We start from the raw sequence: 13,641 nt of genomic DNA, 5'->3' as shown, positions 1-13,641 counted from the left end.
ACTATGATGATGTGATGCTGAGGCTCAAGACATTCCGATTCATCCCCGCCACACGCTTGTTTGTACGCTCATACACAGTCGATGGGACTGGAACACAATTCAGCAGGATTGCAGAACACACCATGACTGAACTGAGATCATCACAACATATAGTGTGATGGAAATTCAGTTTCCTGTAGCACAGCACCGACAGAACTTGCATGTTACAGATGCGCTAAGGGAAATGAGAGTAAGGATATAAGCACACAGCCCCACTCCACTGACGACCTGCTGTTGGCCAACACCCTCAACGACTCTTACTGCTGGTTTGATGAGACATCAAGCAGCCTTGACACCTCCACCTTCCCCAACAATAGAGACACTTTGGTCCATCATCCCCCCACCTCCCCACTCCCACCAGCACAGAGCCATCACCACCATCAAAGACTTCACCCACAGGAGCCCCCTCCTCACTCCACAGCTATGAGGATTTCACACCACCTTCTCCCACTACAACCCTTCATATTCATGATGTGAGGACGCAGGTTAACCCTTTAGACCTACTAAAGAACCCAGTCCGCCTGAGCTTATCTTTATATTTTTACATGTTGTAGTGCCATTTCTGGGAGTATTTTAAGTTGCTATACATCAATACAACCATTATATCCCAAATTTTAATCATATGTATGCATCAAGTCATCAGTAACTACATAAATTGCAATAGTGGTATTTTTACACAAATTTCTAGTTAAAGTAATTTCAGAGGTTCATCCCTCAAAATTGTAAATGTACAAAAGTTGCATAAAACAGTTTCCAAATTAATTTTGAGTGTCTTCATAATTTTATTTTTGAGATACACCAATTTGTATATACTGCAGCCACCAACTTTGAAATTCTCATTTACATGACTTATTTAAATATTCTCCTCTTGAATGCAAAATTCTTAAAAACATCTTTTATCCTTTAAGAGTAAATAAATCTGAAAGCTGTTCCATCCTAAAAGAGTACAACAATGTGTAGTTTATGATGTTCTAAAGGTTTCAGCATCTTTTTGAATTTGTCCCATGTGTGGAAAGGTATGAGTGAGCCTTTGTATCATACTGTGAGTGATGCTCGTCAGCACACAAACCCAGAGTTTCTCTACAGGAACACAGAGAGAGTTATTCCCTGTACTGTAAGGACACATTCAGCATTGTGCAGTAAATCCAGATCATCCCAGTTAAATGATTACATGGATGTGAGTGTGGTCGTCAGAGCAGCACTGATCAGTGTCAGGTTATAATGACCAAGGTGTACACAAACACTAAGTTTGAGTGTGTGCAGTGAGACTTCAGTCAAAGCATTTAACTGAGGTGTGAAAAATAAGCTGAACTCTACAGCTTGTTGTGGTCCCCTGTGGCTTGACAGCCTTCCAGCTGTTCTCCAGCATTTTCATTTACAGTCATAAAATATCTCCACATGTTGCTCCTCTTTCTCTCTCTCTGCAGTCCAAATGCTCTTCTGAGCGCATCTGAGTCACGTGACGGCACAGTAACAAATCCCAGCAGGGCAGGAAGAAGGGGGCGGAGCAAAGTGCGTCTGCCGCATAAGAAGAGGTGTTCACACAGACAGAGCTGCTTTTTCATCCACAGCGAGTAAATAGTGAACCTCCAGGAGAGAAACAAACTAAAGTATCGATCATATACCACTACCAACGTTTGGATCGATATCTGCATCGATCTGCGAACCCTTGTCTCCTGGATTGTAGCTGAGATCAGCGTGAACCACGTGGGTCTCTGCTCCCTGACCTGTTTCCTGTGTTTGGAAAAAGTTCCAGCTTCATCACGGAGTTTCTCTCGGTTTGTGGGCTCATCTAAAGGTAAGCACCGAGCTAACTTCAACACTAGATTTACTAACCCTGCGCACATTTGCAGAAATCCCTTGAACCCAACACCTACTAGAATTACTGACTTTTTTATTTTCTGGTGCAAGTCCCGAGGTGTTAATCACCCCTGCTGAGATTTGTACAGGTCATATGCTCGATTCACATCCTGCTTTTGTTGTGCAAACCACCCATTGTCTTTGAGGCCTGGCACATTTGCTTTTGCACACACATACAAACGCTGCAAATCTGTGTTTGTTTGACAGTGTAAGACAAAAGCAGCAAAAATAAAAACTGTACCAAGAGTACAGTCTTAATGGCTCACTATACAAACAATCTGGAGACATAAATACTGACACGTGTAGGGCTGGGCTGTATCATACCGATCACGGTAATACCGGTGTAATTTTAGGCAACGATAGGAAAATGAAATATTGGATAGAATATGGGTAAAACGCGCATGCGCAGTGCATATGTTTACATAAGCACATGGCGGGCCGTTAAATGAAACGGATGAACCTGAACTGGTTTGTAAAAATGCTGCAACTTCAGTGGTGTGGAACTGGTTTGACTTTCGTCCGTCAGATACACAACAAAGCACTATTTTTGGTAGCGCATGCTAGCGGGCCGTCGTTATTACCGTGTTTTTGGAAAATACTGCGCACTTAAAATCAATCCTTTGATTTTTCTGAAAATCGATAGTGCTCCTTATAATCCCGCGTGCTTTATGTAACTCTGGTTGTGTTTACTGACTTCGAAACGATTTTATGTACACGGTGCTCGAAAATCTGTCAAATGTTTCAGTACGACTTTGCTCAGCTACGAAGCCGCACCGCTTGATGGTAGTGGTGTGCGATACTGCATATTTTGGTATCAGATATGATACCAATACAGATACGATACTTTTCAATAAATAGGGTGGATGCCTCAGTGAATTACTGAATCGCAATTAATTTTCATGACCTTAAGTGTTTTTTGTGATGTTTCCTTTGGTGTTATTAATTAGTTAAAACCCAGGACATAATTAGGAGAAAGAATTTATTTATAATATAATTATATAATTTTATAATAAAATTATATATATATATATATATATATATAGATATAGATATATATATATATATATACATATAGATATATATAGATATATCTATCTATAGATAGATATATCTCTATATATATACATATCTCTCTCTCTCTCTCTCTACATATACATATACATATATATATATATATATATATCTGCAGCGTCACTCACAGAGATCTCAACTTTTGTATATTAAAGTCCAGCCTCACAATACTTCAGCAGATATCATAATATGCGTCAGTGACTTGACTCCTATAACACTTAAAAGCCGTCCTCACCGTCTCACACTCTGTGTTTCCTGCTGGTTTTTCTCCTCGTACACGTCTCTGCGTACAGGCACAGCCAAATGTCTCTAATCTTTGCCCTAGAAACAAGTCTAATATTTATCTGTGTCTGTAAGCGTGTTTGCATTGAAGACTGAATGCCAACTCTCATGAGCACATTTGCAATGTGTGTATGAAAATAAGTATAAATACTTATTTAATAAAAGCTCACATATACAATACCACTAATAGAAGGCCGGTTAGAATAATGTATGTCCCACAAATCACTGCCTCTGTTTGTATCTCTGTCACTGCAGGACCAACGTCGATCGAGAAGTCAGCGCTCTCAGGAGGCCGACAATTTTGTTGAAGAAAGAAGTGGAAGAAAAAAATACAACCGTGACGAGTTTGGGAAAGATTTTACTGTGAAAGCTTCCCTAAAAATGCATCAGGTCATCCACACCGGAGAGAGACCATTCAGCTGTGGAGACTGTGGAAAGTCTTTTACCAGGTTTGGATACTTAAAAAGACACCAACTAATCCACACTGGAGAGAGACCGTTCAGCTGTGATGAGTGTGGAAAGTCTTTTACCACGTCTGGAAACTTAAAATCACACCAACTCGTCCACAGTGGAGAGAGACCGTTCAGTTGTGGAGACTGTGGAAAGTCTTTTACCAGGTCTGGAAACTTAAAAACACACCAACTCGTCCACAGTGGAGAGAGACCGTTCAGCTGTGGAGACTGTGGAAAGTCTTTTACCAATTCTGGAAGCTTAAAAAGACACCAACTAATCCACACTGGAGAGAGACCGTTCAGCTGTGGAGACTGTGGAAAGTCTTTTACGCAGTCTGGAAGCTTAAAAACACACCAACTCATCCACAGTGGAGTTAAAGCGTACAGCTGTGATCAGTGTGGCAGAGCTTTTACTCACAATCACAGCTTACAGAGTCATCTAGTTACCCACTCTGGAATTAAGGCGTACAGCTGTGACATTTGTGGAAAAACTTTCAGCCGGATAGGGAGCCGAAACATTCACCTACGCATTCACACCAGACATGATGTGTACAGCTGTGATCAGTGTGGTAAACAGTTTACTACAAACGCAGAGTTACGACATCACATGTTTGCCCACACTGAGGAACGACCTTATAAATGTGACCTGTGTGAGAAGACTTTTAAATCTCCACGTTGCCTGAAAGCACACCAACAGATCCACACCAGAAAGACTCTACAAGTGCAGTTACTGTGAGGTATGTATTTATATTTTTATCTTGTCAGCCTGACTGTTTGAAACAACTCTGCTCATCAAAGTGTGTTAGCATGTTAGCAATTCTACTGCATGGAAAGGCAGCTCTGACTGATTATTCAGACTCTAATCACAGGTTTTTAGGGATACTGTTTGAGAATTGTGTTATTGTTATTGTAGCATTAAACTAGTATTACTTTAATGTTTTTACTCTTATTGTTTTTATAGCACATTAAATTGAGCTGAGTGTGATAATGTAAACAGTAAAATGTAATTGGACTTTGGCAGAGACGCTCTTTATTTCAGGTGACGTTCAGGATAAAAATGTTGAAGGACTGACTTACACTGTCTTTGTGTTTTTGTTTAGAAGCAGAGCGACACAGATGGATCAAGTTCTCAACCCTGTCATCGCTGTGGGAAAGACTTTTGTTGTGACCTTTGTGGAAAGACTTTAAGTCATTGAAGGACTCTGAAAATACATCAACGTAGACACACTGGAGACAAAATGAACTACTGTAAAGAATGCGGGAGAGGCTTCACCACTTCAAAGGACTTCAAACAATATGAACTCCTTCACAGTGGCGTTAAAAAGCATGTCTGCGATCAGTGTGGGTCATCCTTCATCAGTGCATGTCAGCTTGAAAAGCATAAGCGAGTCCACACATGAGAGAAACCATACAAGTGCAGACACTGTGACAAAACCTTTTCACAATCATGTGATCATACTAAGCATGAACGCAGACACATGAAAGAGAACTTCATCTGTGAAAGAGTTTGAGTAATCTCAGTTCATACTCCACTCAGAAACGATTCCATGTTACAAATAAACTGTTACGTCTTGATTCCTACTTTTACGTTAATCTTGTAAAAAGTACATTTGCATAACGACTGAAACCGGCCCAATGAATGAACAATGGGCTGTGAGGTCAATTTCTTCATCATTAATATGCAAATTCTTATGAGCATTGATCAACAACCACTGGTCAATGGCCATGAGTACCATTCGCAGAGTAAATATTTGCATAATGATTATGAAGTTTACTGTTACCGATGTTCAAAAACATTTACTAAGTTATCTTCTCTGTGCAAACATCAGCGTGATGCAGGACTGAAATCATTGCCATCTCTGGATCACAGTGAATCTGCAGAGACAGAAAGGTCCTCTTCTGGTTTCAGGGTCTGACTTAAACCCTTGAGATCAGGCTCCACAGAGTTCAGGTGGAGTCTTCTGTAAAGATCTGATGAGGCAGCTATGAATGAAAATGTGCCTCTTGTTACATTTTAAGCTTTCTAAACTGTTCTACTGTAGTGTTTGTGTTGAGTGGTTCGCTTTGTTCCAGCAGTTTGATTAAGAAATCTGTTTCCTGTTATATTTTTATTGAATGCATTGATCCATGTGTTCTGCAGGTTTTTTTCAGCTTGTTTGTGTAATGAAATCCTGCAACAATTAAACCAAAATTTTATATGTTAAATAAAGAAATGGTTTACTGACAAAGAGTTTGAGCCATGATGTCATTTCCTGTATATCAGAGCAACACCTGAAGTGACCAGTGTTTAAAGTCAGAGTCAAATGTTGTGTCAGCATGACCTTGTAAAAACTGCTTGGCGATGCTTCACTACGTTATCTGCTAACTGTTAGGGTGTAGAAGGACGAAACTCCCAGGGTGACCAGTGGCAGGAGCTTCCTGATGCAGAGAGTTGAGTGTGGGGGATATAAAAGAGAAGCTGAGGCATCCCAAGGTTAAAGCTGGCATAACTGAACTTTAATGTTTGATGTGTGTTTTGGCTCTCCTGCGCGCAGTAATTAATAGCTTGAACACAGCAGAGCTTGATATAAAGACCTGGGTGACAACTAATTTTATGCTGCTGATTATACTTGGCCCTAAAATACCTAGAAATATGGTATCTAACCAGATACTTGCTCTGGATGGCATTACCTTGGCTTCCAGTAACACCTTGGAGTAATATTTGACCAGGACATTAAACAAATATTTAGGGCTGTGTGATGAACCAAGTTGAAAAAGCAGAAGGAGTCACAAGAATTATTAGAAAAACAGAGTTTTCATTCATTTAACCCAAATATTATATTTATAAAAGTAATTAATGTTAAGCTCATAAAAATGTCAAAGAAACAAAACTGAACTCAGGCAAAGAACTGCAAACTTAACAAACCAAATGACTGCACAAAGAAATATAACTGACCTAAACAAACATAACTGACCTAAACATGAAATGGCACAGAAGGGTAAATATATTGTCTGATCAGACCACTATGACACACGAGGAGTTTGTATGTTGTATAGAGTGCTTTGAGTACTCCGGGAGAGTAGAAAAGTACTATATAAGAATTAGTCCATTTACCATTACCATGAGTGACCAAAGTGTCTCTATTGTTGGGGAATTCTCTATTGAGTTGTGAAAGCTGCTTGATGTCTCATCAAACCGGCAGTAAAAGTCGTTGAGGGCGTTGGCCAACAGTGGAGTGGGGCTGTGTGCTTCCTGAAGTGAAAATCTGGCATTTAAAGATGAATGGGAAAGACTCGCTCACAGCTGACTAATGAACATTTGCATGCATGCTTAAGAACTGCATTGACCCCATTTCATCCAAGGTTTAAAATTCTGCCTGCAAATATCAGAGGTGTAGTCATCTGTGTCCATATTTTCTCCAGCATACGGGGGATTCCCATCATAATAAATCTTTTGGTAAGAGGTGATAAAGAACCTAATCAAAATTTTCCATCCAAATTCCCTCCATCTTTGTGAGGTAGTGCATTTCCATTGTTCTTTCCATATTTGAGTCCATTCATCCTGTGTTATGCACACTCCTCCCTCCTTCTCCCATAATATCTTATTTGTAAAAAATGTATGCAAACAGGAAATGTGTTTTTTGTTGACGTCACCACTAGGGATGCACCGATATCGATACCGGTATCTGGTATCGGCCTCGATACCACATTTTCTAAAGTACTCGTACTCAAGTCCACCGACACTGGGGACCGAAACCACGGTCTGAGACCTGTCTGTTTGAGAGGCATGTAAGGGGTTAATCACAGGCGCCGAGTGCCCACCCCCAGGCCGGAGCTGGGAGAAGGCGAGGCGAAACAAGTGAGCCGTGTGGAACTATTTCAAAGTAAACGAAGACGCAAAAACAAAGGCGGTGTTGTGGAAATTTTAACAATAACCTGCAACACACCCAGTGAGCTTGATTTGAAGTGGGTTTAATGAACACATTGCAATGTGGAGAGAGTATCCCAGTGAAACACCAGGATCATCTCTGAATTGTGGCCACCGCCCTTACATCTTATATACAGAGACACAGACAAAGAACATTCCTCAAACTCTCACATGTTGGCCCCTCTCACGGGGGGCTATACCTTCTCCCTTACAGAGAGAATTATGACCTTGTTTTCTGCTAAGCCTTCACCTAAGGATTTACATCCCTGATAAGCAGGAGTCTCACTATCTGTATAATGTCTCCCATTACAACGGCCTCACTGTGTTAACATTACACATGCATGTAAACTAGTAACAGGAGTGCTCTTACTATAGTAAAGTGAGAAAGTGATATAACTATAACTAATGTTATATGATTAAATATGTGATTAATACATGAGAAAAGAAATCTGCCACCACAGCGGACTGCATATAGTGCTCAGCTCAGCAAACAGTTATCCTTTGTCCTCCCTGGTGAACATGATGTGAGGAATCTGACTTTGTAGCTATACCATTCTGGTCATGTGATCATGTGGTTTGTACGAATGCTCCTCTTCCTCAGAGGATCCACCTGTGCTTCCTCTCCTCTCTCCTCCACCTGTTACAGTGAGGGAACGTCCTCCATGATGGAGGAGCTGCTGGAAAGTGCTGAGAGTTTCCTCCAGAGTGAGACCTCTGTCACAGTTCAGAGGATCTACGGCAGCAGAGACCTTCATGGACACTAAAAGTCTCAAACACACAACAACAACATCACACTGACTCCACTCTGACATCACTGATCAATAATCAAAGAACACACAGATCAAACTGATTGATCAGCCATCAGAGGAGTCGGATCAATGGAGCTGCTTCTGTTCCTGATGTCCCCTGTTTGATCCTGGACCTGAACTCTCCCTGCAGAGGAGACACAAGACAGTCAGACAATGAAGTTTCATTTCTAGTCAAAGCGCCTCTAAAAACTGAATCACTGAAGTGATATTTTATTCACATCAGAATTACATGTGAGAAGAAAATGTACAGCCTCATTGTTCCAGACTGTCAGAATCAAAGAGCATCACTGACTCACACTGGAATGTGGCTGAATGTAAGTGAAGCTCTCAAATAACCGGTCAGTTTATGTCCCTACACTCACCTGTGGTCGTGAGCTTTGGATAGTGACTGAAAGAACAAGACTGCAGATACGAGTGGTGGAAATGAGCTTTAACCTGGGTGAGGTGTTTTGGGCATATATCCACTGGAAGGAGGCCCCGGGGAACGTCTTGGTGCTCCCCAGTCAAGCTGGAAGAGGTGGCTGGGGAGGGAGAGGGAGGACTGGGCTTCTTTGCTTAGGCTGCTGCCCCGGTTAAGAGGAAGAAATGGATAGAAGGTACTTAAAGATTAAGCTGTTGCTAATGTAAATTGTGGTACCTGGAGCTCCAGTTATTAGTGTCTGTGTATGATGATGAGTTTAGAAGTGAGAGTAGTGGCAAATTAAATTTATGGAAACGTTGCGTTAAAGTATCACCAATAAAACAGTATCAAGGCTACTAAGTCAGTTTCATAAATCTCATTTTCCCACTTGTTGATGCCCAGACTGGTTGAAACTAGATTTAGTTTGCTTGCTGTTGAAACATAATCCAACAAAATCATTCTAACAAGTCAAACTCAAATCACAAGACAGTCAGATAGAAACAAACAAATAAACAAACCTTTGACTTTAAGCAGCACCGTTTTGTATCTGTAGATATTCCTGCTGTCAACTACACAGTTGTATCTCCCACTGTCACTCACTGTGGGCTGTTTCAGGGTCAGACTGAGGTCTCCAGTTTTCAGCAGGTCTTCATCCATCTTCGTTCGGTCTCTGTAAACCTGGTGCTGTTCTTCAGGCCTCCAGCCGTTCTGATACACGTGAAGCTTCCTGTTGTATCTGTCCCTCCACTTCACTCTAACATCTTCAGGCAGGTTTTCTGTGGTTTTGAAGGGCAGCTGGACAGACTCCGCCCCTCCTCCACCTCCACCTGACAGACTGAGAGGACACAAACACACCGTGAGCTAAACAGATGGCAGCAGCAGCAGTTTGCAGCAGAGTTATAGAGAAAGCTGAATGAGAGAAGCAGACCACAGCAGGAGGTAACAGGACAGAGATCTAAAAAGTCAAAGCAGTTTTTAAAGATGTTGGAGACGATCAGAGTCTGATGGTGCTGCTTCACAGTCATGTCTCCTGTCAGTGTGGATCTACTTACTGCTGAAAGTGTTTGTGGACCTAAAATGAAACATTAGAGAGTTCAAGGAGTTCTGATCACAGATCCTGTCTTCTGTCAGGATCGGTTTCTTTGTAGGACAATATGACTCAACAAAGCACCGGATTTAAAACACATCTTCAACCTGGAGCCTCAGAAACTGTCACACATCAAGGTTTCATTATTTCTACACATCACTAAGTCCTCAGGATCAACACAGCTCATCTCTACAGTTCTGTCTGAGCTGCTCTGTTGGACCAAAGAGTTAAATCAGCTCCACTGAAACCTGCTGATAATCACATGACCTCAGATGAGCTGCTTCCTCCAAACAAACTGAATGACTGTGTGGATCTGTTCATCAGTCATGTTGAACATGAACAGCTTTGCAGGATGAAGAAAACAGCACAAGTATAGTAATACTTCAAATAATTGTAAGCATTTTTTTCTTCAACAATATTCTAAAAGTGCATCTGAAGCCTCGTGATATAGTTGAATCTCTGATTTCTGTCTTTATTGATAATGTTGATTTCTACTTTGTGATCTGTGTTTTAGTTCTTGATTTGTTTGCTATCTCAGCATGTAGAGTTCCAGTCTTACTGGATTACTCCAAGTTCTGTTTGCTGTGAGTTTTCAATGTTTCATTATTTTGAATTCTTGGTCTTTCTTTAGCTCCAGTTTCACCAGTGTGTTGTCTGTGTGTTTAGTTCTGATCTTCATGTTTGCTTCTTTCAGAAAGAACCTGACCGACAACATGACAGCAGCATCTTACAGGCCTGAGGACAGCCTGGAGGAGAGGGCAGAAGGGCAGAGGACAGGGGGAAAGACTAGAATACATAAATACATACATATATACATAAATAAGCACATAAATCAGGAGGAAGGTACTGATTTTGATTCAGACCAGGTCTTGTATTAGATTTTTAGCTGTAACCTGACAGGACCTGACCAGAGATGATGTAATAGAAGTGAACCGATTTTGGTGATTTGCAGGTTCATAATTTACATTTTAAGATTTCAAAATACTGACTCTGAATCGCTAAATTAAACCTTCGGGTTTCTTCATTTTTTAATGTTAGTAAGAAAAAAACTATCAAACCTTCAGAGGTCCAGGTTACCGAGGAGACAGTACTCCGTCTTTAACATCATCCAAAGAAACACCTCAGACTTCAGATCAGATCCATAAAAATTCAGAATAAGACTAATTGTTATTAAAATGTCTCAAACATTCAAAGACATGATTTTCTCTTTTCCTGTCTGTGAGCCAGAATCATCATGGATAAAAGCAGCAGTGTAAGTGTGTATGAGGCATGTTGTATGTTTTGAAGAAAGTCTTTCAGACTTGAAGTCTGCTGACTGTAAAATAAATAGCATGTCAGGGGTAATACAGAAACCCCTCATCACTGATCACACGCAAATTTCAACATGTTGACCTCTAACCCCTGTTTAGTCTATAACTCTTAATCAATTTAACTCTTAATTTAAGTTTTTTTTGTTATTGTTAAATATTGAGTGACAAAAAAAGTCTTAAATCTAACTTTGCTGAAGTTGTAGGAACCCTGCTTCATCCTCAAACACCGGGAGAATCCCAAGACGAGAACTGCTGCTGACCAAAAGGATCACGAAGGCTCATCTCACATTTGCCAAAATGATCTCAATGATCCCCAAGTCTTCTGGGAAAATAATTGTGCACTGGCGAGACAAAAGGCTCATCTTTCTGGAAAGTCTTAGTCCCCTTACATCTGCACTGAAAATAACAGCATTTCATAAGAAGAACATCACACCAACAGTCAAACATGGCGGTTGTAGTGTGATGGTCTGGGCTGCTTTGCTGCTTCTGGACAATTTGTCTCACTTGATGAACATGAATTCTGCTCCCTATCTGATAATCCTGAAGGAGAATATGAAGCTATCAGTTCATGCCCTTTAGCTCATTCAGATTATGCAACAGGGTAATGATGCAGAAAGCCCACCTCTGAAAAACAAAACGAACATTTTGCAATGGTGTCGTCTTAGCACAGACTTTAGTCTGAGCCCGACCTTAAACTGCTGGATTAAAACATTCAAACATATTGTTGAAATATAAATAAATATAAAAACATGTTTAAAATGTTCATGCTTGTACTTTCATCATGTTATTCAGAAATGTTAACCTGTTGTAACTGTGAAGCTCATCAACTTCACACTTGGCAGAATATCACCCTAACAGTACTCTGAAAGACCAGGTAACAGAGAACAGAGGAAGATGAGACAGAAGGAGGAATCGACACTCTGGGAGCCAAACACATGAGAATACATGAAAATCGGTACAGAAACAATGAGACTTTAATGTGATAAAGGTTTCTGTGGCTTCTTGTTGAACATGTGTTTCAAAGGCAGTGTGCAGCTAAGACTCATTGAACAAAATAGAGAAAAGGCTAAATAAAAACCAAAGATTCAGAAAACAACAACATAATGCCTTTGTCCTTTGTCCTGTCCCAGCAGAGTGCAGCCTGCTAGCTGCACGCTAGCTTCGGGTACTCCTGGGTGAAGGTTAAACAAGGGGACATTAAAGTTCATTCTATCATAAAGAGGAAATTAATATAATAAAACCAAAGTTCAATATCTAGACAATGGCACCTGAGAAACTGTTACTTTTAACATCACTGTTTTCGATCTGATCATGTCTCCCTTTCTCCAGACGTAACATGTGTCTCTCCCAATGTTTCCCTGTGTGGGGTTTTTCAGAGTCAGACTGATATCAGCACGATCCTATTGGAAAACTATCAGTCACACCAAAAGTGCCCGTGTCGCAAAGTCGACTTAAGGAGCGGCTCACGGAAGCAGATTCAGCAAAATGGAGAAGGAGAGCCCTGGGCGGATGGTGGCATGTCAACAACGTAGCTGAAGATTTGGAGAACATGTCCTCAAAGCCTCAGCAGCTTCAAGAGGCCTGAACCTAAAAAAGAAAGGAAGAAACAGTCTAAACAGAGCAAATCTCCCAGACTCGCTCTTCCCAAAAATGGCAACACGGCAGTTTCATTAAAACCTCTAGGAGGAGCTCCAGTGCCTCTGACAGCAAAGTCACTGATCACTCCTAAGACTGTCAAACGCTCTCTGGCGGCGTTTAAAGACATTTTTGCTTCAGTCATAGAGTCTTCGACTGTGGACAGACGTCAGACTAACAGATGTGATGTCAGATCACGTCCGTCTGAGGAAATCTGTGTAGCAGGCAGTAACACTCATGCAGCTGACAACAGCCCAGACAACCAGGAGACCACACAAGACAGCAGGTATCAGCTACATAACATGCAAGGAAAAGCCTGAATTACTCTTAACCTCTGCCTTTGTTAGAGTTTCAGTATATTTCTGACTGTCGTTCATCTTTTATCAGCAGGTCACAAGCCCCCTGAGTTTGATGGGTGAGTCTGACAGATAAAATTAATTCATGATGAGAGCCAGGACTGCCAAAATGAAATAAATATATCATTAAATATTTAATTAAATGTGTCAATAATTTAATTACATGTGTCATAACTATTTATTTAACTAATTAATTCCAATTTTAATTAATTGTTGCCACATTTAATTAATTATTTAATGGTGTATTTAATTCATTATGGCAGTCCTGGCGTTCCATACAAGAGACTCACCTGACATGAAATAGTGTTGAAAACTATATATGAGACCCCCAAAAAACACAAGAACAAGAAGAACTACGACAGCTGTGGCCCAAAGTGGAAGTTTTTCTGTGGAGAAACAAAAAATAAATGCATAAATAAATTATGACCTTTGA

At 40.6% G+C, this 13,641-nt stretch overlaps 1 protein-coding gene and 1 long non-coding RNA gene across 2 annotated transcripts in view; one reads left to right on the top strand and one right to left on the bottom strand.

The window, feature by feature from the left end:
• Positions 1-13,641, bottom strand: part of LOC109195581 (uncharacterized) — a 375,002-nt gene that overhangs the window by 146,214 nt on the left and 215,147 nt on the right. Inside the window, exon 5 of the mRNA XM_019347822.2 lies at positions 13,499-13,596. Coding sequence (XP_019203367.1) covers positions 13,499-13,596 — 98 coding nt within the window. The remainder of the gene's footprint in view (positions 1-13,498; positions 13,597-13,641) is intronic.
• On the top strand, positions 4,111-5,932 carry LOC109195615 (uncharacterized). Its single transcript, XR_002057169.2, has 2 exons — positions 4,111-4,441; positions 4,805-5,932. It is a non-coding gene; the product is annotated as an uncharacterized LOC109195615 (long non-coding RNA).

Source organism: Oreochromis niloticus, unplaced genomic scaffold (genome assembly GCF_001858045.2).
Source record: "Oreochromis niloticus isolate F11D_XX unplaced genomic scaffold, O_niloticus_UMD_NMBU tig00000235_pilon, whole genome shotgun sequence".
Lineage (NCBI taxonomy): Eukaryota > Metazoa > Chordata > Actinopteri > Cichliformes > Cichlidae > Oreochromis > Oreochromis niloticus.
The sequence above is the reverse complement of the archived record's forward strand: the minus strand, read 5'-3'. Positions and strand labels throughout refer to the sequence as shown.